Source organism: Diabrotica virgifera, chromosome 9, assembly GCF_917563875.1.
Source record: "Diabrotica virgifera virgifera chromosome 9, PGI_DIABVI_V3a".
Lineage (NCBI taxonomy): Eukaryota > Metazoa > Arthropoda > Insecta > Coleoptera > Chrysomelidae > Diabrotica > Diabrotica virgifera.
This window is the reverse complement of record NC_065451.1, coordinates 200,721,378-200,747,789: the sequence shown is the minus strand read 5'-3', so window position 1 is coordinate 200,747,789 and position 26,412 is coordinate 200,721,378. Positions and strand designations below refer to the sequence as shown.

Sequence of the window (26,412 nt, the reverse complement as noted above, 5' to 3'; positions counted from 1 at the left end):
TAATTCATCAAGCCCAGAATAGAGAGAAAGGGCCTAGCGTTAAGATGATGAAAACTGCCCCAAACTCGATTCGAATTTCATATAGGTCACCGTTTAGCATATATAGTGAAACTCACTTTCTGAAATTATTAGCCCCCTAGGTGGTCATGTGACCCACCTAGAGCCTAATTAGGGTTTTTATGTTTTTATTTTTTATCTCAGCCGCATCGAGAACTAGCGAAAAACTTTAAATAAAAAAGTTGTAAGCTTTAAAAAGTTCTGTCTGAATTTTTTTTTTATTTTGGGCGGGAAATTTAAATTTTAGAACGATTTTAAAATTTTAAGTATAAAAATATAACTAAGACATTCGTTTTCACGAAAAAAATATACGTGTATTTTTAAAAATTTTTAAAATTGGTGAAACGCACCTTTAAAAATAAAAAACTGCATTTTTTCAGTTTTTTTTTCATTTTTTGATCCAACTTTATACTTATTTTTCAAAAAAGGTAACACCGTCACTAGAATAGGTAAAAAACTGAAAAATAATAATTGGGGTTTGCTTAATAAAAATTTTTTGTAACGCCATCCATTTTCATGATACAGGGCGTTGAAGAAAACAAAATTTTACACATTTGTTACGATTTTGCCGAAACTACTGGCAACATTGTAATAAAACTTGGCGAGTTTTAAGAGGTAGTTATTGTGCATGTTTTGAAATACAATTAGGGATTTGATATTCATCATTGGCGTGCATAGGGGTAATGGTCTGAACTTTTCAAAGAAAAAAAGATAGTATGCCACTGACATATTTCAAATTAACAATCATTTTTGAATTCCTCGTTCAATTTGCGATAAAAAAACTATCTTATATTTTCATACGACGCGCCGTTTTGCTGCAAAAAATAAAATATCTTTCCAATGTATTCGAATTAGTTTTTATAATGGATGTACGAGTTTATGTAGATGTAGAAACTACTAGAAGTTCGAATACTTTGTAAGGGTTAAGATGTCTTATTTTTTGAATAAAAATGCTGCGTTATATAAAAAAATGGGAAGATAGATTTTTTGTCACAAATTGAACGAGGCATTCAAAAACGATTGTTAATTTGAAATATGTCAGTGGCGTACTACCTTTTTTCTTTAAAAAGTTCAGACTATTACCCCTATGCGCGCCAATGAAAATTATAAAATTCTTAATTGTATGTCAAAAAATGCACAACAACTACAGTTGAGTCCGCGAGTCTTTACCCGTGCGTCATTAATACCTGGCGAGATAAAACACATACTTTTTATCTAGCATCATTCTCTTCCACGCATGAAACTCATGACAAACCAGCTGCCGTTTGTTATTAAGTAAAAACACATGTTATTTTTATGAACCATCTAGACTCAGTGCATTGAAAAGAGATAGGTACAAAAAAAAACGATTCGGTATGTTTTCATATTTTAAGCACAATTTGTTTGACGTTTCTGTTTTGTTTACTTTTGTGGCTGTCCGTCAGTTGAATTTTTTGCGGTTTTTGTCGAATTTTTGCGTTTTAAAGTTTCTTTATATTACACAAACAGTTGTTTTCACAACTAATTTTATATTGGGCTTTGAAATTTTAAGGTAAAGAATTATATTTTGGCAATTAATATTTAAAACATACAAAGCTAACGTCATTCACACAGTAAAGAAATGATTGTGTTTAGATTTCCATCAAAGTGAATAAAATAACAAAAATAAAATATGTTATTGATTTTTTTTATAAATTGGTTATTTATTTATTAATCAATAATAATAAAATAATTTATTAACCTACTTCAAATGTAGCTGTAATTCTGCACAAAAATTTTGAAGCAAAACATACATTTGACATTCTATATATTTGATAACATCAAATTTTTTAATAAAACCAGTAATCAGAACAGTAGCCACTTTCTGTCAGTTGTTGTTGCGTGAAATAGATTTCCGACTTATTTCGTATGCTGTAAATGATGACGCACGGGTAAAGACTCGCGGACTCAACTGTACCTCTTAAAACTCGCCAAATTTTATTACAATGTTGCCAGTAGTTTCGGCAAAATCGTAAAAAATGTGTAAAATTTTGTTTTCTTCAACGCCCTGTATCTTAAGATTACAAAAAAATTTTATTAAGCAAACCACAATTACTTTTCCGTTTTTTACCTATTCTAGTGACGGTGTTACCTTTTTTGAAAAATATGTATAAAATTGTATCAAAGAACGAAAAAAAAAACCGAAAAAATGCGGTTTTTTATTTTTAAAGGTGCGTTTCACCAATTTTAAAAATTTGAAAAAATTTAGGGTTAAACATTATTATTAGTCTTAGTTATTTTTTTATACTTAAAATTTTAAAATCGTTCTAAAATTAAATTTCGGACAGAACTTTTTAAAGCATACAACTTCTTTATTTAAAGTTTTTCGCTAGTTCTCGATGCGGCTGAGATAAAAGTAAAAACATAAACCCTAATTAGGCTCTAGGTGAGTCACATGACCACCTAGGGGGCTAAAAATTTCAGAAAGTGAATTTTACTACATATGCTAAACAGTGACCTATATGGAATTCGTATTGAGTTGGGGGCAGTTTTCATCATTTTACCTGGCTAGGCTCTTTGCCATATTGATCGCCAACCTCAACAGAGAAGGCACTTAGGAGGAGGAATTTGCTTGCAATTCTACAAATGGCTAAACTAAGCTATAGGTACTCTTGTGAATCTATGGATGACATCTTAAAGTATTGCATATTCCATAGCAAAATTTTCTCAAAACTTGTTTTAGATATTACAAATAACATCAATGTAACTCACTTGGGGTTTCAAAGAGAGATCTCCTATTTGGCGAGGTGGTTTGCCGAGGGGAAGGCTGCTTTGAGCTTCCTTCGCTTTGACAAACATGCTCTTTGCTCCCAATCCTAGCTACCGAAGAATAACCACTTGTGGATTCCTCACTATCAGAGTCTTTATGTCCATTTAAAAAGTCACTACTAAACAACTGTACATTTATATCACTATTTATAGAAGAATTAACATTGTTAAGTAAATTTCGTGTTTGTAAACCAGATGGACCTGCTACTGGCTCCAGAAAACTATAATTCCTATTTATCAATAATTTGTCTTTGATACTATCACTGGATTTTATGTGTGAAACACTGACGTCTTCGCGACTGACCACAAATTTTGCTCTTTTTGCTGGGGGTCGAAACTGTTCTGTGTCGTCTTCGGAATCGTCTTCTTCACGTCTCCTTATTGTTGGCTTAACACTATCGTCTTGTCTTCCGAACCACCTTCTCAGTGGTGTATTACTAATAATTGATTTGACTTTTCCAACGAATGACTGAAACAAAAACATTCATTAACAAGTTTTAGATATTTCCAATAAATTAAAGCTGTTGTCACTAGTTTTACCAGAACTAGAACAAGTTTTCACAACTCTAGAATTTCATTTAATTTTATTTGGAAGCTTTTAAGATTTTCTTCAAAGAAAAAATATTCAATACATGTTTAATGACATTATTTTAAATTGATTATTGTAACACAAAATACCATGGAAATTCATTTCGTAAGGCAGACTATATACTGTTCAACTCGTCAAATCTTGTAATTTTCAGTTAGGTTAGGTCGTTAGGTAGCAAATATTACTATTAACAATAATAAATACTACACTCTTTCCTAAAATTCACAATTTTACAAGGTAACTATAAAGATAGGTTTGGTTAGGCGTTGATTTTAAGAAGTGTTGCTGGCTAAATGGGTGCAGTTCCTAAAGGCCATAAAAGAAGAAAAAAAAACTATAAAGGTAGAATTAAATTACCATTTTTAAAGAATGTCATATTAAATATAACATTTTCATGGAATGTCTAAATAGAAAATGACGTGACAAAAATGATATTAATCATAGAACCACAAGGTGGGGTCACCAGTGACCTCACAGTACAAATTTTTTTGACATATGCATGATTCTGATGAACCTGTATGTTGTCTGCCCATCTACCTTCAGTATTTTACATGACATAACTGGTGATGTGTGTTTTTAGGAAAGTTCACATTTAGTCATATTGCAGTACATTTCTGATTTTAGACTCCACCTGATGATACAAAAAGGCCGCCATATTTGTGTTTAATGTGCAAAATATATGAAGGGTACAGGGGAATAACAGCCATAGTCCATTTGGATTTTTTTTCAAGCAAGCTGAAAGTTAAGATTTATTACCTTATTATAAAGTCAATATAATATAATAGGTATAAAGTCTAAGTAAATATTATTTTATTATTATTATTATTTAAATTTGACTGAATATTTTTTTTTAATTCGACTTTATAATAAGTTAACAAATCTTAACTTTCAGCTGGCTTGAAAAAAATTCAAATGGACTATGGCCATTCTTCTCTGTACCCTTCATATGTTTGCAGAACATAAGTTTAGTATTTATAAAGATATAATATAAAAATAAACTATTTAACTCATAACTTGGTTTTTAATTATCTTTGCCACCCTAAAAAGTATATTATGTCAAATATAAGTGTTTTTATATTTTGACTCATTGTGTATATTATTTGTTTTGCTTTTTTATGTAACAATACAATTTTTGATTAGATATCGAATCATTTAGTAATTTTGTTGTTAAGTAAGTTTGAATATTGAAATGTTGTTTATTTTGAAAAAATTTTAGGGTCGCCAGTGACCCCCCACATTGTGAAAATCGTCCACTAATTTCACCTTGTGGTTCTAGAATTAACATAGTGAGAAATCTCTACTGGAACCAACAGGTTATGGTAACATTAGATGGAAATAGCATGGATGCACAACAGACAAGTAGAGGAGTGAGACAGGGCTGTTGTACTTTCACTGTCACTATACACTATATACTCTGAAGAGTTATTTACACAAGCGCTTGACAACTCCACAGAACGAATCAACATAAATGATGAAAATATAACTATCAGTCATTATGCAGATTCCGACCGGCAGAAAGTTCCTGACTGTTTAGATTTCTTTGTTACAAAAGGGTTCTCAAGGGGATATCTAAGCATCGAATCAAATTTTGATATAGAGTCTGATCATACTCCTGTAGTAGCAACTGTACATTCAGGAATTAAGGAAATAGAGCCTCTGCCCAAGTTGCACAATTACAAAACCAACTGGCAAGCTTTCAGAGAAATGGTTGAAGCAAATATTGAATGAAATGTATCACCAAAGTCACCAGAAGAACTAGAAAAAGAAATCCAAAATTACACAACAACGATTCAAGAAGCTGCATGGAAATCAACACCTCCACCAACAAAAGCAAAACAAAAAATTAACTGTCCAATAAATGTCAGAGAAAAAAATAATTGAAAACAGGTATCTGAGTAGAACTTGGAAGCAAACTAGACATCCAGATGATAAGTTAAGGCTCAATAGAGCATCACGACAATTGAAGGAACTACTAAAATAACTAAAAAATAACAGGGTTCAAAAATACCTAGAAAATTTAACGGCATCAGATGCCAGCGATTATGCGCTATGGAAGGCTACAAAAAAATTTAAAACAGCAACATCGTCATATCCCACCAATTAGGAAATCCAACGGAACATGGGCCAGAACAAACAATGAAAAGGCAGAAACTTTCGGCGAATACCTAGAAGAAGTTTTCAAACCTATACCAGCTGCTGCAACAAATAACGATCAAGAAATCTACATATTCCTACAGAACCAAACCCCGACAGGAGAAAACACACTACACGTATCACCCAAAGAAGTTCAAAACATAATCAACAATAATCTAACCAAAAAGAAAGCACCTGGCTATGACTTAATCACAGGTGAGATAATTAAAAATCTACCTACCAAAGCAACTAAAATGCTAACTCAATTGTGTAATGCGGAATTAAGGCAAAAACACTTCCCAATCCAATGGAAAATTGCGGAAATTATCCTTATACAAAAATCAGGAAAACCTCCAAATGAGCCCACTTCATATCGACCAATTAGTTTAATGCCAGTAATGTCTAAGATCATGGAAAAAATAATAGAAAAAAGACTTCTACAAATACTAACAGACCGAAATATGATATCCGACCACCAATTTGGCTTTAGGAAAGAGCATGGTACTGTCGAACAAGTTCACAGAGTGGTCAACGTTATAAATAAAACATTTGAAGAAAAAAGTTACTGCTCAGCAGCATTCCTCGATGTTAGCCAGGCTTTTGATAAAGTTTGACATCAAGGACTGTTGTATAAACTGAAAAAGAACTTACCAGAGGAACTATATACACTCCTTAAGTTGTATTTATCAGAAAGATACTTTCGAGTGAAGTTTGAGTCAGCCTATACAAAACTATATCCCATCAGATCAGGGGTACCGCAAGGAAGCGTTCTGGGACCACAACTGTATCTGGTTTATACAGATGACTTACCCACAATAGTACCCAATTTTTACAATAGTCTACCATCTGACATTCAACGGGAAACAAGCTATAAAGCTTTTAAAAAAACGGTTTTTCAATACCTGGTTAACATTGAGCCGTATACTGTGGTGGAGTACCTGGCCTATCAGCCTTGATCAGCATATATGTAATTTGTATTGTTTGTATATTTTAGTGTATTGTTAATATATCTTTTTAATATGTGATTATTAGTAACATTTTTTAATATGTGATTGTTAGTAATGTGACGTTATTTGCTCAATTATGTTAAAAATTTATGCAAATAAAAATTTACTCTACTCTACTCTACACAAATCGTGATACAACGACTACCACCTTTGCAGACGATACTGCAATCCTAGCAGTACACAAAAATCCCGTCGAAGCTGCTGCAAAACCCCAGAGCGTACTAAATCAAATAAATACATGGGCACAAAATTGGAGAATTAAATTGAATGAATAAAAATCAAACCATATTGTTTTTACAAAATGTCACAGTGAATCACCTACAGTAACAATAAATAATAAGGTAGTTCCCTCAGTTACCTCTGTAAAATATCTGGGCATGCACTTGGACAGGGGATTAACCTGGAGAACCCATATATGGAACAAACGGAAACAACTGGGCATAAAATTTAGTAAGCATTATTGGCTTCTAGGGCGTAAGTCTAAGCTCACGACAAGAAATAAACTGCTAGTCTACAACACAATATTCAAATCAGTCTGGGCGTATGGTCTGCAGCTCTGGGGAACAGCATCCAAGTCGAATGTATCCATAATTGAGAGATTCCAGTCCAAGGTGTTATGTTCAATAATCGATGCTCCGTTGTTTGTTACTAACAGGGATATTTACAATGATCTGGAAATGAAAACCGTCAGTGAAGTGATAGTGGAGTTAAGTGCAAAATACATCGTACGTCTTGAAAGCCATGCGAATGTGCTTGCAATTAATTTGTTAGACAACAGTCAGGAAACAAAATGGTTAAAGAGACAGACACCATTAGATTTACCGCACAGACATTAATATTGTTACAGTAGCAAAGTTAATATATTTATGTAATACAGTAATTTAATATTATCTCTATAGAGATTAGAGATGTGTGGCGATGGTCACAATCTCTCTTCATGTCATTATTTCCCAGATAAAATGTGCCTATTGTTATATGTTATAACAGATTGCATAATAAACATTAAAAAAAAATGATGCAGATGATACGGTTATTATCGCTGAAAGTGAGAAGGACCTACAGAGGCTACTAAACACAATTTGTGATACTGGAGAACAGTTTGGTTCAACAATAAACATAAAGCAAAAAAAACCATGGTTGTCGGTAAAAGGAGTAAAGCCATAACAAAGATGGACAAAATGGAATATTTAGTGAGTTTAGATCAAGGAATACCTAAATTGTAAATCAGAAATTCGATCAAGAAAAGAGCAATCAAGAGCAGCCTTTTTGTAGATGAGGAAATTTCTGAGTATATAAAGACTCAATCTGCAAATCCAATATCATATGGTAAAATGTTATATTCACTCTATTCTCTGTAGTACCGAAGCTTGGATTGTTAATGTTGATTTAATGAGAAAGCTGAAAGCTTTTGAGATGTGGCTTATAGCAACCCTTATGTAACCATGGATATTTTATACTATTAGTCCATTCTTTAACAGTAAAATTTTAAAGAACCGATTGACATGAAATTTGGCATACACATAGCTAACAAGTCAAAGAAAAAAAGTGATATTGTGCTGATATGTGCTTTTGCCCCAGGGGTGGTTTTGACCCCCTCTTGGGGGTGAAAAAATATTCGTCCAAAGTAAGTCCAGAAATGGATAAACTGACTATAAATAATTCTAAGTAACTTTTGTTCTATAGAGTTTTTTCACTAAGTCAATATTTTTCGAGTTATTTGCCAGTAAATATGTTCATTTTCTCAACAAAATAACCACGCTTTTAGACGGTTTTTAGACGGAAAAAACATTCTTAACAAAAATATAGCCTGTAAAAATTTTTAAAAAATGGTGTATATATCACCTCTGTACACCTAGTAGAAGCAGAGTTATAGCTAATTGAATATAGGTTCATATTCGTAAAATTCCAAATGGAACACTTTAACGTGAAATAACCAAAAAGGAAGCACATTTCGGGGAAAACTTATTACAACTTATTTAAAGTGTTTAAAAAAAGCTTCATTTTTGTTTTATAAAAAAATTTCTAGCATCAAAAGTAAACAAGTTACCCTCAAAATAAAGTTAGTCCCTTTTTTGGTAAAAAAATCTCTAACGCGAGAATTTTAATGTCACCGTTGCATGTGGTTGTCTTTTTAAAGACAGATCACATGCTATGATTTTTTTGTGACGGATATTCTTGAGTTGGGGTTGATTTCATGTAATCGAATGAACTATCTTTCAGTAAAGTCGTCCCAGGAACGCAACTCATAAATATTGGCAATATCATTTTAAAGTCTTCTACTTTAAAATGTATCATATGTATCTGAATTACCGATATAAATGAGTCAAATTAAATAAATTATTAGAAGAATTTTTTTACTAAGCAACAACATTTTTGTTTATATTAATAGTATTTTGTATTTTGACAACGGCACCCGATTTGGGCGTCGAAACGTTAATAAAAATCATTTTTTAATAATATTGTGGCTTATTTCCCATTCTAAATAGTTAAAATTGTAAAAATGCCACAAGAAAATAGCTTCAGAACAACATTAAAAAAATCGGGATAATCACCCCCTAATTAGTATCTCAAATGAACTTAATCTTTACGACTTCACAAGTTTCTTGACTCGTGTATGTATTGTTTATATGATCTGTAAGTTTCATCGGTTCAAAGTCCTTATTTTTGAAAGGGCTGTAGTTAAAAGGGGTTGAACGAGTCACTGATCAAGAATGTATGCAAATTTAGAAACACCAAATCTTAATCAATTTTTGTCTAACAGAAAAACAAAAAAATACTTATTCAGAAAAGCAATGCTGACTTTTTTGTTTTTCGAGATTTTTGGTATCTCTAACAATTTTTAAGTTATTTTGAAAAAAATCATATTTTTCAAAATTAGAATTTTTAAAAATTTCACTGTAAAACCAAATTTTTTCAAAAAGAAGCACTTTGAATCGATGAAACTTACAGATCATATAAACACAACATAATTAACATAATTTGTGCAGCAGTAACGATTTATTTCATTTAAGTTGCTAATTAGGGGGTGGTCTTCCCGATTTTTTTTTGTCAAAAACAAAAGGGACCAACTTTATTTTGAGCGTAACTTGCTTAAATTTAATGATAAAAGCTTTAAAAAAACAGAAATAAAGCTCTATTTAAACACTTTAAAAAATTTATAATGGATTTTCCCCAAAAAGTGCTTAATTTTTTGGATATTTCACTTCGAAGTACATATTCTATTTGAAATTTGGTGAATATGAATCTATTTTTCATTGGCTATAACTCTGGTTTTACGAGGTCCAGAGGCCTAACGTGTACACCATTTTTTTAACTTTTTTACAGGCCATATTTTTGCTAAGAACGTTTTTTTCGAACGTTCGAATTTTGTTAAAAAATGAACATATTCACTCGCAAATAACTCGAAAAGTGTTGACTTGGCGAAAAAGCTCTATAAAACAAAAGTTACTTAAAATTAGTCAGTTCATCCATTTCCGGACTTATTTTGGACTTATATTTTTTTCACCCCCAGGGCAAAAGCACACATCGGCACAATATCACTTTTTTTCTTTGACATGTAAGCCATGCGTATGACAAATTTCATGTCAATCGGGTTCGTTGGGAAAAATATTCCCATGAGATTTTTTTGCACAATTACATTCGTGAGGCATCCCAGAATAAGGTTCAAGAAGTCGCCCACGTGAAAATTGGGCCAAATTTCTTTTAACAATTTTTTTTAATCAAATTGCAAAAATCAATATTTTTGGCCCAATCTGGATAAAAAAGGTCTCTTCTTATTTTTCTCTAAATAAAATTGAAAAAAAAAAACGAAAAATGGCGATTTTCAAGGCTTAATAACTCAGTTAAAAGTTATTATTATGAAAGTCAGAAAGTGACTAAATCAAAGTTTTATGCCCCCCCCCCCTCTACAAGATCCTGAAGAAATTTTTGTCATTATTTTATTACTAAGCTGTTATTTTTAAGTACATAATAATATTGAGCGCCATGCACGTGGTTGCCGGCCGTAAATACTGAGTGCGAGAGAGATGCCACTCCGGCAGTCCAATTGTGCATCTTACTTGCATTCACATTTACGGCCGGCTACCACGTGCATGGCGCTCAACAGTGGCGGCTCGTGACATCTGCTATAGGGTGTGCTGCATGAACCACGGCCAATATAAAATAATAGAAATAGAATAACATACGAAAACAAAAACAATAAAATTAGCTTTAATACTAATTAATAGTAACTAATAACGACATGCTATAAAAATCTGATTAACTTACATTTATTGCATTTTTCTAAATTGGAAATTAATACGCCGGTCCTTTTTTGTCGCAAACTTTTCGATTACTTTATCGTTAAAGTTCGGTATTGAAGCGATGAACTTTTTTTCTATCGAGAGTGTGGAAAGGGCTGTTAATCTGTCTTCGCGCATTGAATTTCTTAAAAATGTTTTGATCCGTTTTAAAGTTGAAAAACTACGTTCAGCTTCTGCTGTGGTCATTGGCGTAGTCACCAGAATTTGTATCAACTTTTTGGTTTCTGTTAATGTGTCCTCTAAATTATTAGAAATTATAAATTTTAGTAAAGGCACTGCACCTTTTAATGTTCTACACTCGATATTGGAATACAAAACTGACAGTTCTGTTCGCAAACGGTTTTTATCAAAGAAGTTATAAGCTGTACAAGTTAAATCCAATTCATTTTCAGGAAACTTATTATTATATTTTTCGAAATGTTCTGAAGATAAAAGTGTTGCGGCAACTAGATGATTTGTATATGCAAACCGTTCTTTTGCATTGTTTATAATAACATCACAAACTTCTAGACAGGCAATACGGTGATCCTGTTGGCTGTTATTTGGGCGTTTCCTTTTTTGGACACTAGGCGCCGCATTTAAATTTGAAGCTTGATGTATGATAGGGTCTATTTTATTTCGGACATTGTTAATACTTTGCTCAAAAACATGTATAGCTTTCTGTGCTTCGGTTGGGTCCATGTTCTTTTTTTGAAGATTATTGTACAAAACGTCAACATGTGGCATAATATAATGAAAAACAGTCAGCCAGAAAGTAAAATTTTGATCTTCCAGAATACGTCTAAGTCCTCTTGCTTCCTTGGAAGTAATAGCATTTGACTCTTCTTCTAGTTGCTCCATACACTCAATAATAAAGTCTCTATATTCGTAAACGACATTTACTGTACGAATATTGAAATTCCAGCGTGTAGGGATTGAACGAGGAATATTTTTTCCAACTATTTGATTTAAGACAGCTATTCTTTGAGGTGAATGACTAAAAAATCCAGGTATATCATGTAAATCTCCAAAAAATACGCGTACTTGGGAATTAATAGAACATGCTCTTGACATTATTAGATTCAATTGATGGGCGTAACAGTGCACAAAATGAGCAGTTTCATATTTTCTCTTAATTATTGTTTGCACTCCGCCATGTATCCCACTCATAACAGCTGCTCCGTCATAACTTTGTGCAATGAGCTTATTTTTGTTATTCTTTAATATTGGGTCTAAAACATTCAAAATTGTGTTAGCTAAGGTTTCAGCATCATGTTTTTCTGGAAGCAAAAAAGTCCAAAACCTTTCAACTGGAGCACCGTTTTTTACATAACGAAAAACAATGACCATTTGAAATTTCATAGAAACATCCGTTGTCTCATCAGCTATCACTGCTAAAAATGGGGCTTCATTGATTTCGTTTAAAATCTCCTCAGCGTATACTTCTAGCATGCAATCCAAAATATCATTTTGTATTGTTTTTGAGGTACCTTTGAAAATTGTCGCATTTGTAAGGTGTTCACTAAGTGTTTTATCAAGTTCAGCAGAAAAATTCACTAAACCACGAAAAATTCCAGGGTTATCTGATGTTTCAGATTCATCGTGTCCTCGTAAGGCGAGCTCAAAAGCCCCACAGAATTTTATACAGTCAATTATTTTTGACAAAACATACCTGTTTTTCGTCACCTCTTCATTGTGTTTTTGTATATTTATCCAATAAGCAGAGTCAAGTTGGGCCTGTATATTAAGTTTCCCAAATAATGCAAATCGCATTTCATTGTTCATATGAGTTTGCGTGTTTTCATGCTTCTTTATTTTTTCACTTAAATGCACTAGATCCCGCACTCCTGTCTCGCGCCACAATTTTTCCTCTTTATCTGCGCCGAATAATGCACACGGAAAACAGAAAAAAGCATTTTTTTCGGAACATCCACAAATCCACTGATTTCGTAGATACATGTCTTTATTAAATTTACGCGTATATGTTTTTCCACGGCTTTTACCGGACACTTCAATATTAAGATCAGGCATAGGACGGCCACGTTCTTTTATAATCAACTGTTGTTGATAGTGAAGTTTTTGAAATTTATTTACACCTAATTTAAATTGAAACTCCATTGTTTTAAACACGCTCGAACAAAACAAATTAAACAAAATTGTAACCTAAGAATTTCTAAACACGGCACAGATGCAACGGTCACGAATAACTGTCGTGAATTGCAGCTCGCAAACACATTTCCGAGGCCGTTAATCAGCCGATTGCCGAAGCACATCGGCTAAGATCGCCGTTTGCCTAATAAATGCATTTTACCGCTGCCAGTGTTTCGGTTGTTATCGACGCGGCTTCACTGGAGCAGCAAATACGTAAAAAGATTGCTTCACTGGAGCACCAAATACGTAAAAAAATTATACGGTTTCACTAGAGGAGTAAATACGTAAAAAAAATAATATTAATCATCGTTGTTGGTGAATTATTATTAACAGTTGATGTTTAATATGATAATATGGCAGATTTGAAATAAAACTATATTAATTATTCTTTAATAATTAAGATTTGCTATGGTTGTTTGGTAGTTCTGCAGCTCAGCAGCACATAAAGAAAAGCCGCCACTGGCGCTCAATATTATTACTTAAAAATGACAGCTTAGTAATAAAATAATGACAAAAATTTCTTCAGGATCTTGTAGGGGGCATTAAACTTTGATTAGTCACCTTCGAACTAAATCACTTTCTGAAAGTGATTTAGTCACTTTCTTGACATTGCAACTAAATATGAAAATGGTGACGAAATATGATTAATAAATTAGTAATTAACTATTTTACTTTCTACTTTGGTAATACCTTATTAATTATATAATTCAAAATATAGAAGAATCCCGAAAAATCTTTTTATGACTTATACTCTTAGTACATAGCACGTTAGAATTATAAGAGACCTGTTTTTTATCCAGAATGGTCCAAAAAACCTACAAAAAAATTGTCCGAGCCAAAAATATTGATTTTTGCAATTTGATTAAAAAAAATTGTTAAAAAAAATTTGGCTCACTTTTCACGTGGGCGACTTCTTGAACCTTATTCTGGGATGTCTCACGAATGTAATTATGCAAAAAAATCTCATGGGAATATTTTTCCCAACGAACCCGCCGTTTTCGCCTTGTCTATATATAATGTTATATCGTAGGAAAGAGATTTCATAGAATAACCCAAAAAAGTTAAAAAATAAAATTTTCGGACTTTGGGTGCCGTTAATGCATTTATTTTTTTCGAATCCTGAGAAAACTGATAGGTAAGTATTGTTGAACAATTTAAACGCAAAATGAAAGATTAATTATTACCGAGGGACGAAAAACCCTTAGAATAACCAAAAAGTTTCTTTTGGATGAGATATTTGAAATTAAAAATCACACTAAATTTTCTCATTTTTTCACCCCTGTAACTTATTAAAATAAACATAAAGTTTTCAGGAACTTTCGGCCCTCGGTAATAATGTGATCTTTCATTCTGCGTTTAAATTTTTCAAAAATACTTATTAGTTTCCTCATGATTCGAAAAAAATTAATACATTTAAAACATATTGGCATGAAATTTTGCACCTACGCCCTTAAGGCTATTATAACATTGATATAACTTAATAAGTAGTAGGTAAATAAAGTTCATATAATTATTGAACTGTCAACTCCAATGTTTGTTAAAATAACATTTTTGTGTTATCTATTAGAAAAACATCAATAGACATTAGACTTTTTGTGTTAAAGCGTATTGAAGTGTTAATTAAAATAATATTTATAAACATACACTTGTTTAGTGATAAACTAATTACTGTATTAGCCAATATAAATAGTAATAATTATTATAAAGAATTGTATTTATATAATTGGTATATTACGTATGTTCAAAATTTGCGCAATAGAAATGTCAACAACCTGATAACATTCTTTTTGTTTGGTTGACAATAAATACTTTTAGGGGACAAGTAAACTTAATACAGTAACCCATATGATTACTAGATAATTGTAGAGAGGTTTATATGCCATTATACAGTGATGAGTGCACTAATAACCAGCAAAATATCAGAAAACACGTGAAAAAAAAAGAAATGAAAACTGTAGAGGTGGAAAATTATCAAAAGAAACCTATAAATTTACATTATATTGATAGTTTCCCATCTTTAGACGTATCAGAGTTGTATGTCAACTAAAACTGTCACAGGAGAATTTTATAAAATTCTCCTGTTACAGTGACAGTTGCCAAACTCCTCTAATAAGACTAAAGGTGGGAAACTATCAATATAATGTAAATTTATAGGCTTCTACTGATAAGTACCCATCTCTACTACTTTTATCTGTTTTTATTTCACAACATGTTATGTTTTCCGTCTTTTACGTTATTTTGCTGATTATACTAATCACTGTATAAGGACTATCAAAGGGAAGAAACACATATGTTTATGTAACCGATGAAATCAATGTGTCTTTCACTAAAAACTTTATATTCAACAGGTAATATGAACATTAAAACATTTATGCAGTACATTTGAAGGGTCAAAGGGAAAAAGGATGAATGTCAATTTTTGGTCATTTTAAGATTCTTGCGCCATCTGTTAGCTTAGAAAGAGTACTATCAACCTGTAAATAGCCAAGGGGAAATAACGATGAGAACTGCCTTAAAAACATGTCAAAAGATTGGATGCAAGGGGAGAAAATGATGAATATGTAACTTTGTTTTTCATTTTACCGAAAATGCTTCTAGATGACATTCATCGTTCTTCCCTCTGACCCTTCATTTCTTTTGTATGGTTATCAACAATGTTTGGTTTTACTCAAATTCGTTATAGATAGTGGTTAGATTTGAACATTCAGTGTGGATGTTTCCCTTACACTGATAAGTATATGGTTGATAAGAAACATCTTTCCACGTATTACAGGAGTTAATCGATGCACAATATAATAGCTTGCAGAACATTTATTGGATAAATCAAGTGACAACTAACCATTTGAAGAGAGTGAATCTAAGAATCATCCATATGACTTGGAGACTGGTACCATATCAGATTAATATGTTGAAAGTTGTGATGCTAATGTAACTATTGTAGAACCTTTATTTTTGTCAATAGAACAAGTTGAAATTAATGACACCAGAACAATAATAATTTTGTCAGTAATATGGCGAGGAACAATACCCAAATGGAAAATATTAAAAGCATTAAGCAGAAAAAAATAAAGAGCATTATAACACCAAAAGAAGAGAAGTGAAACAATTTATGCAGGTGCAAGTAAAAGAAGAGAAAGCTACTGGAAAAGCAACTAGAAATAATTGAAGACAACTATGTCCCAAAAGAAAGTAGATATTTTTATCAAGGAGTAAAAAAGATGCAAGTGATACAAAATAAAACCACAATGCTGTGCAGAAATGAAGATGGCATGATACGAGAAGACAAGATAGAAAAATTAAACAGATGGGCAGAGTATTTACATGAATTATTAAATGATAAAGGCCAACCGGAAACAGAAATACAACAGCGAACACAAGAAAGAGAACAACAACAAATACAACAACCAAAAGGAGGTATGGTTTGTTCAACAGTAAATGGTTTGAATTCAATTAGTGTGGTCGTAAATATTATTAAATTTATCTGACCTGGCCCATTGTTAAGACCCACCAAGAGCGATAAGCCACTGAGGTAGACAGAGTTGGTATTTTGCAATTAACACTGACTAGACGGTACTCCCATAATAAAGCCCAGAATAAATTTTACCTGAAACCGGGCCTTTTATACTATTATCGGTTAATCTGGGCTGTTTATAGTGGTAACTAATTGAACTTAACCATTTACTGTTTAACATACCATAATAGAAGTAATAAGAGACCCTTTAAGTAACCTTTCAGACTAAGACACTGGTGTATGACACCAGGCAGCAAAGCATTGTTTTAAATGGCTACAGGCGAGCCACTTTCAGAAGGTTATCTTCTTCTTTCTTGTTAATTGTTAGTTGTCTCCATTCCATATTTAACAACAGGTCTTATATAGGTTCATCTTTGTTTTCTTACTTAAGATTCTTGCTTCTCAACATATTCCTGTTCAGTCCATATGTTTTTTTGCCTTTCCGAATTCTTTCCTATGTTCTCTCTTTTCCCTATTGTTCCTCTCAAGTAGCTAAAGGTGGATATATTTTCAAAATTATGGTTCTGTATTATTAGATATTTCTGAGCTGTTCTGTCGTCCCTCTCTATCATCATGTATTTTGTTTTGTGCTGGTTTATCTATTTTTTCAACTGCTTTTATAAGTGTCATATTCGTCTTCGCTATGATGACTAGATTGTCTGAATATGATATTACTTAAAGTTGATTTGTAATAATGTTTTTGTTTGCAAAGTTTGTCCTACTTATTATTGCTTCCAATATCAAGTTAACCCTTTCATTTACAAATTAAATTTCTTTAAGCCAAAAATCTGAAATTTGTAACAGCAAGAATGATTTTTTTGCGAATTTTTGATATTACTTTTACATGTTGTTCTGAAGCTATTTTCTTGTGGCATTTTTACAATTTTAACTATTTATAATGGGAAATAAGCCACAATATTATTAAAAATGATTTTTATTAACGTTTCGATGCCCAAATCGGGTGCCGTTGTCAAAATACAAAATACTACTAACATAAAAAAAAAAGTAAAAAGAGTTAGTACATATTTTATATTTTAGTATTACTTATACAGTGCTAGTCAAAAGTCCGTACCCCCCTCGTATCTTTTGAACGGTTATACCTATAATAGTGAAATTTGGAGGGAGGAAATAAACGGACGTAAGCTTCTTAACTAGTCATGACAGGTGATGTAATAGTGACAGATGACGTTACAGAGCCACTGTGACCGATAATTTTAAATGGGACCTTATGTCAAGTGATACCTCGTTTGAAAGGTGTTGAAAATACCTATTCAGTCATACTAATTTTGTTTGAGTTTAAGCTAATTTTGATGTACAAATGAAATAAATATAAAATTGTAGTTACGCATTTAATTAATAAAAATTCAAAATTCCGCCTATGATTACTTGTCAAACAGGTTGAAGTTGACGTAAAAACTACTAGAGAATTAAAAAACGTCAACTGTTTTGACAAAAAATCCATAGGTGGACATTTGAATTTTTATTAATTAAATTCGAAACTACAATATTATATTTATTTAATGAGTTCACCCAAATCAAAATCGACTTAAACCCAAAAAAAATAGTTTGACTGAATAGATATTTTAAATACCGTTCAAACGAGGTATCACTTGCCATAAGGTCCTATTTAAAATTATCAGTCACAGTGGCTCTGTAACGTCACCTGTCATAACTAGTTAAGAAGCTTACGTCCGTTTATTTCCTCCCTCCAAATTTCACTATTACAGGTATACCCATGCAAAAGATACGAGGGGGTACGGACTTTTGACTAGCACTGTATATCCATGTATTATTGATATTATTTATAATTTAAACAAAATTATAGTAAAGTCAGAATTTGGTATTAATTTTGAGAGTAAATTAAATGTAAGACCAAATACTTACGATGTCGGGACAGTATCACGAGGTTTCTCCTGGTTTTCCCTCGTGATTTACTATGAGATCTCTAACGCGAGAATTTTAATGTCACCGTTGCATGTGGTTGTCTTTTTAAAGACAGATCACATGCTATGATTTTTTTGTGACGGATATTCTTGAGTTGGGGTTGATTTCATGTAATCGAATGAACTATCTTTCAGTAAAGTCGTCCCAGGAACGCAACTCATAAATATTGGCAATATCATTTTAAAGTCTTCTACTTTAAAATGTATCATATGTATCAGAATTGCCGATATAAATGAGTCAAATTAAATAAATTATTAGAAGAATTTTTTTACTAAGCAACAACATTTTTATTTATGTTAGTAGTATTTTGTATTTTGACAACGGCACCCGATTTGGGCGTCAAAACGTTAATAAAAATAATTTTTAATAATATTGTGGCTTATTTCCCATTATAAATAGTTAAAATTACTTTTACATTTTCAAAATGCACAGTTTGGTCACACTTAAGGTTCCGCGGAAGGGAATAGGAATAGCCGAACTGAACCGACTACAAGCACAAGTCCATTGTAGATCATAGCTTTCTACGCGTGTGTGGTAGGTATATAAGAATAGATTATTATATTTTAGAAGTTTATGGGTATGGTTCATTTATCACCTAATATATTGTTCTGAAGCTATTTATTTGTGGCATTTATGTAATTTATTATTCTAAATGGGAAATAAGCCACAATTTAACTTAAAAAATTATTTTATTAAAGTTTCCTCTTCCACATCGGACGTTTACATACAAAAGTAGTTTTTAAGTGTTTCAAAAATGTTGTATTTTGTGTTTGTTTTTTTTGTGTAAAATTTATAACTAATACATTATTTTTGTTTATTTATTTGTTACATTTACATACAAAAGTAGTTTTTAAGTGTTTCAAAAATGTTGTATGTTGTGGTTGTGTTTTTTGTTGTAAAATTTATTACTAATAAATTATTTGTCTTTCTTTATTTGCTACATAGCCAGATAAAAGAACAATTGACCAAAAAAATAAAGGAAGGATGAAAATTTGGGAACAGGTAGTTGAAATTGTTTATTATTATATAAGAAAAAGTTTACAATTCTACATCCCCTCAGACTGTTCTTTGATCGGGCTATGTAGCAAATAAAGAAAGACAAATAATTTATTAGTAATAAATTTTATAAAAAAAAACACAACCACAACATACAACATTTTTGAAACACTTAAAATACTTATGTATGTAAATGTAACAAATAAATAAAGAAAAATAATTTATTAGTTATAAATTTTACAAAAAAAAACACAAACACAAAATACAACATTTTTGAAACACTTAAAAACTACTTTTGTATGTAAACATCTGATGTGGAAGTGGAAACGTTAATACAATAGTTTTTTAAGTTAAATTGAAGACACAAGTGCATGAAGGGTCTATGTGACATTTGCAAGTTAGTGAGAAAAATAAAGTTAAAGTCTATACTAGAACTTTTTTAGGTTGTCCTCAAATGAGGATACGTTGAAAGAAAGGGTTAAACAGTGTCAGGTAAAAAGAGTCACCTTGTTTCACACCATAATTTAATCTGCATTGAGAATAAGGTAAGTAATTAAAGTTTCTCCTATCTGACTGATTGCCATTTCTGGATCTTTGTCTACCTTTTGGACTACAATAAACACTTTGCCAAAAATTGACTTCTTGTTTCTAACTACAAGTTTTTGTTCCAAACGTTTGATAAAACTTGTACATCCAACATATTCTTCTCCTTTAAGTCTTCATACTAAACTTTTAAAAATAATGTCAGTTGGACTATAACCTTTTTCAAACTGAACATGCTAAAGCATGTAAGCTTTATGTCCATTATAGTACAAGAAAGGCAGGTGTCCCACATAAGTTCTTTTCACTTAAATAAAGTACTTCTTTTATTTTGCAAAAGCTAAAAATCATAAAAGATATAGACTTCAGACTTTTTAAAATGAAACTATCCCATGCCCTTACTTCTTCTTCTTCTTCTTCTACGGCACTACAGCCCAAATTGAGCCTTGGCCTCCTTTATTTTTTGCCTCCACCCTTGCCTGTCTGTGGCTGCTCTTCTCCATACACGGACTCCTAAAAGGGCTTGTGCGTCGCTGTTTACTGTGTCTTCCCAGCGCTTTCGTGGCTTCCCAACCGGTCTCTTTCCTTGCATTCTAGCATTCAGTGCTCGTTTTGGTAGCCTATCCTCTCCCATTCTTATCACATGTCCGGCCCATTGCAATCTTTGTAATCTAATGAAGTCTGACAGGGGCGTTTCCTTATAAAGTTGATAAAGCTCGTTGTTGTATCGACTTCTGAAGATTCCGTTTTCCCTCACAGGTCCTAGTATTCTCCTAAGTACTTTCCTTTCGAATGTGTCGAGTTTGTTTTTGGATGTTTCTTTCAGCACCCAGACTTCACTGCCATAGCATGTTATTGGTCGAATTAAGGTTTTATAGATTCTCATCTTTTTATTTCGGTGGACACTTTTTGACCGAAATATATGGGAGAGGGCAAAATAAGCTCTGTTTGCCTGCGTTATTCTCTTCCTTATTTCTCCATCTTCTGATCCGTCGGCATATATTTCTACTCCCAGGTATGTAAACTTTTCAACCGTTTCAATGTCATCTTCATGTATAATGTTTTCTGGGACTATATTTCTTCTCGTCTGAGTCATTATTTTTGTTTTTTCTGTGTTAATTTCCAGACCTAGCATTTTTGTTTGTGTTTTTAACTCTGCATATGTTTCCTGTGCTCCTGTTGATGTTCTACTCATAATATTAATATCATCAGCATAAGCGGCCAGTTGAACCGTTCGGTTGATCAGTAGATTTCCTCGTCCAGTTTGCATTTGCCTAACCGCATACTCGAGTGCCAGGTTAAACAATGTTGGGGCCAGCCCATCTCCCTGTTTTAGTCCCTGCGAAATGTTAAAAAAGTCTGTCCGGTGGTTTTGTATTCGTACACATGCCTGAGTTTCATCCATTGTGGCTTTAATGAGTCTTATTAACTTGTGTGGTATTGCCAATTCAGCCAATATATAGTATAGTTTGTTCCTTTTGACTGAGTCGTATGCCTGTTTGAAGTCTACAAACACGTTGTGAACATCAATATCGTGTTCCTATGCTTTGCTCAAGATCTGTTTTACTGTGAATATTTGATCCAGTGTCGATCTTCCCCGTCGGAAGCCCGTCTGATACTCTCCAATAATATTTTCTGCTAGTGGTTGGAGCCGCTGGTTTATAATATACGTGAGGACTTTATATGCTGTACATAGTAGAGAGATTCCACGGTAGTTTTTGCACTGGAGTTTGTCTCCTTTTTTATAGATCGGGCATACTATACTTTTCTTCCAGTCGTCGGGTATTTTCTCTTCTTGCCATACGTCTCTGATGAGCGCGTGGATGTGACTTGCTAGGTGGTCGCCACCTACCTTATATAGTTCTGCTGGTATTTCATCAACTCCCGGAGCTTTATTGTTTTTCTGGGCCTTAATGGCTTCGAAAACTTCCTCTATGGTTGGAGCTTCTACTCCATTCTCTTCTACGTAGATCATACCCATTTCATCTTCCATGTCTACTTGAGTTCCAAGTAGTGTCTGAAAATAATGCTTCCAGGTTTCTGTGACTTTCTGTTGGTCACTGATTATTTGCCCACTTTCATCTTTACATAGACTTGTTTGAGGTTTATACCCACTTTTTATCTTTTTTAGGTATTCGTAAGCCCCTCTAATTTCGTTATTTTTGAAATGTTCTTCCATTTTTTCTATTTGTCCATTTTCATAGGCTCTCTTTTTATTTCTACATGTCTTGTCTGCTTTCCGTCTTGCGACTTCAAATAATGTTCGTCTTTCCCGTGTTCTTCTTGTTATGTACATTTTGTGTGCTTCATTTCTTTCCTCGATTGCTTGTCTGCACTCGTCATCAAACCATGCATGCCCTTACTACAGAAATGATATTAAACTAAAATAGCGGAAATTAACATCTACAGTTTCTATTCCAAGCCACAGAACTATTAGCCCAATAAATGACCGTTTTGGAGTGTAATTTCCAGGGGCAACTCCGAATTGCATGAAAATTTGGATTTAGGTTCTACTTACTCTCCATTTCAAAGTTGAATTTGTGCCGTTGGTTGCTTTTACTTGGAAGGTGACATTTACCCTTTCTCGGGGGTGACAAACGCGTGTTTAAAATAAGGCCGGAAATGGATAAATTGACTTATTTTAAGCACCTTTTGTTCTATAAAGTATTTTACATAAGTCAATACTTTTCGAGTTATTCGCTATTTAAAATGTTGATTTTTTGACAAAAAGCTACGTTTTAAGACCATTTTCCCCAAATAACTCAAAAAGTAAATATTTTATTGAGAAAAATATTTTTAGCAAAAGTGTAGCCTATAAAAAAAAAAAACGAAAAAAATGGTGTACCAGTAAAATCTACAAATTGAGTAGAAGCAAAGTTGTAGCTCAAGAAAAATATGTTCTTATTCGTCTAATTCCAAATCGAATAATTCAACACGAAATCACCGAAGAAAGAAGCGTTTTTCGGGAAAACCTTACTAACATTATTAAAGTATCGAAAAAAAGCTTATTATTTGTCTTTTACAAAAGTTTACAGCATCAAAAATAAACGAGTTACACTGAAAAAAAAGTTGGCCCCTTTTTTGGTAAAAAAAATCGTGAAAACATCCTTCTATTTAGCACCCTAAATGAAATTAATCATTTGGCTTTACCATCTATTTTAACTGTATGTATATTGTTTATATGATCTGTACGTTTGATTGGTTTGAAGTGCTTATTTTTGAAAACATTTGGTTTTATAGTAAAAAAATTTTTCTAAAAATTTTTGAAAAATTGCATTTTTTCAAAATAACTTAAAAAGTATTAGTGATAAGGAAAAATCTTAAAGAGTAAAAAAATGTAGGTTTTGCTATTATAAATATGCTAGTTTCATTTTGTTTCTCCGTAAGACAAAAATTGGTTAAGATATGGCTGTTCCAAATTTGCATACACTCGTGATTAGTGACCCATTCAAGCTTTATCAATTATAACCCTTTCAAAAATGAACACTTTAAACCGGTGAGACTGACAGATCATATAAAAAATAGACCGGTAAGTAAATTGCTTGTAAAGCGGTAGCGATATTAATTTCATTTGGGGAGCTAAGCACCGCGAGATTTTCATGATTTTTTACAAAAAAAAAAGAGGGCCAACTTTCTTTTGAGCGTAACTCGCTTATTTTTAATGGTAAAACTTTTGTTAACAATTAAAACAAAGCTTTTTATAAATACTTTAAAAAAGTTTAAATGGGGTTTTCCCGAAAAGTGCTTAATTTTTCGGTGATTTCACCTTGAAATATATTAGATTTGGAATTAGACGAATAGGAACGTATTTTTCATGAGCTACAACTTTGTTTTTATTTGATTGATAGACTTTACTGATACACCATTTTTTTGGGCTTTTTATAAGCTACACTTTTGGGAAGAATATTTTTTTTGATAAAATATTTACTTTTTGAGTTATTTGCGAAAACCGCCTGAAAACATAGTTTTTTTGTCAAAAAATCAACATTTTCAATGGCAAATAACTCGAAAAGTATTGACTTACGTAAAAAACTCTATAGAACAAAAGTTGCTTAAAATCAGTCAATTTATCCATTTCTGGTCTTATCTTGAACATATGCTTATTCACCCCCGAGAAGGGGTAACTGTCACCCCCCAAGTAAAAGCAACCAACGGCACAATTTCAACTTTGAAGTGGAGGGTAAGTAGAACCTAAATCCACATTTTCATGCAATTCGGAGTTGCCCCTGAAAATTACACGGTATCGCCGAATTTCCTGTTCATTTACTGGGCTATATGTACAGTAATGATATAAATATGCAAATGGGATAGTCAGTTTCAAATATTGCCTAACTTCGTTTACATTATTTGTGCTTTTTGGTAATTATCCAAACAAGTTTGTCAGAAAGAATTTAGAAAAACAATTAGTATCTAATTTACATAATATATTTCATTTATAATGTATACTGATCTTCTTCTTTAAGTTCCATCTTCTATTGAAGGTTGGAAATCATCATGGCAATGCGGACCATGTTGACTGATGCTCTAAATAGCTCTGCACTACTGCATTCGAACCATTCCCGTAAGTTCTTAAGCCAGGATGTTCTTCGTCTTCCCACATTTCGCTTTCCTCGGATTTTGCCTTGCATAATAAGTTGTAATAATGAGTATTTTTGCCCTCTCATCACATGTCCCAAGTAGGTACACTTCGCGTCAAAAAAAACTGGTACAACTCTTATAACCGAAAATCGTGTTTTTCAAGTTGTGTAAGTTGATCTTGTCACAAGTGTCACTCTAATTTCTAGGGCAACGTTGCCAGTTCAACGCAAATATTATATCAAACTAGGTAAAAACGGGGCTGTGTGACAGACCGCATTTTTTAATATACTAAAAATTAAAACAATTGTAATTTTCTGTCATCTCAATTAAGTATCCATACATTGATTCGTGTTTTATTATAATTTATGAAAATATTTCAATTCAAAAATATTGATAGATAATAATAGGTCTGGATCCCGCGTATGAAAAAAAAGTTGATTAATACCAAGCTGAAAATTTGTTAATAGCTTAAGGGTGTCTAGTGGGATAAACTTTGATATATGGGAACACTGGAGCAGGGGCAGTTTTAATTGTGGAACAGCTTAAAAATTTGGAACGGTCACACCACGAAAACGGCACATTTATTTTGTCCGACAGAATAGACTTAAACTCTCCGAACAAAGATTAAACTCTCATGCAAAAATCAGACTGCTATTTATCACCTGTCATAATTCCTGTCATTTGACATATTCTACATGTTCCACTCATTAAAACGCCCGTTTGGTGATAAATAGCAGTCTAATTTTTGCATGAGAGTTTAATCTCTGTTCGAAGAGTTTAAGTCTGTTCTGTCGGACAAAATAAATGTGCCGTTTTCGTGGTGTGACCGTTCCAAATTTTTAACCTGTCCCACAATTAAAACTGCCCCTGTTCCAGTGTTCCCATACATCAAAGTTTATCCGACTAGACACCCTTAAGCTATTAACAAATTTTCAGCTTGCTATTAATCAACTTTTTTTTCATACGCGGGATCCAGACCTATAAATCTTGACATGACTTTAAATTATTATGTTTAACCTCAAATCGAGAGGTGTGATTGGTTTCTCGTAAATTGTAGGACAAAATTGCATTAAGTTGTGTAGAATAAATAAAACACACTGGAAAAATTAAAAATTTAATTTTAAATTAATACAAGATGAATAACTTTTACAGTGAACAAGTGTGGAATTTAAATATATTATGTATTACAATTCGAAATATACATTGTAAACGTTATTTTTTTGTATTTAGATTTAGTGCAATTCCGTTATCTGTGATGGCAACAACGACGTGATTCACGAACAATAATTGTCAGTCTGAACACAGGTTTACATTGGGAAAAAAAAGTGTACCAGTTTTATATGACGCGAAGTGTACTAAAGTTTTCGTCTTTTGATAGTTAGTATTATTTCCGGTTGATTTCTGATAATAAAGCCTATACTTGATATAAAGCCTCTGTATACTGATAATAAAGCTTAATTAATAATCAAATCTAACAAATTGGAGATTTTATCGAAGACTAAGTCACTAGGTATGTAAATGAGTCAATATGCTTATCATCAATATATCAGTCTGAAATGTTTTGTACTGTAATTAGTCTGTAGACTGTCTGAGTGATTCATATACATCTACAGAGCAAAATGCTCATCATCTGAACCTGTTGCCACCCATACCACTCTCTTCTAAGGATACAATGTTACCTTTTGTGTTGTAGACTCCAATATTCAAATTAATGTAATCTTAACCATAATTCCTTGAATTTTATGGAAGAAATTATGCATTATATATTTTCCATACATAAGATTTATGTATTAGACTTCTGATTATATCATTCTATAGATATACCTGCTGCCCAGTTCC

General features: G+C 32.4%; 1 protein-coding gene across 3 annotated transcripts in view; it reads right to left on the bottom strand.

The window, feature by feature from the left end:
• Positions 1–26,412, bottom strand: part of LOC114329280 (nuclear pore complex protein Nup153) — a 61,739-nt gene that overhangs the window by 34,759 nt on the left and 568 nt on the right. For all 3 annotated transcript variants that reach the window (XM_028278323.2, XM_028278324.2, XM_028278325.2), the window contains exon 2: positions 2,788–3,313. In XM_028278323.2, the coding sequence (XP_028134124.1) occupies positions 2,788–3,313 (526 nt within the window). The remainder of the gene's footprint in view (positions 1–2,787; positions 3,314–26,412) is intronic.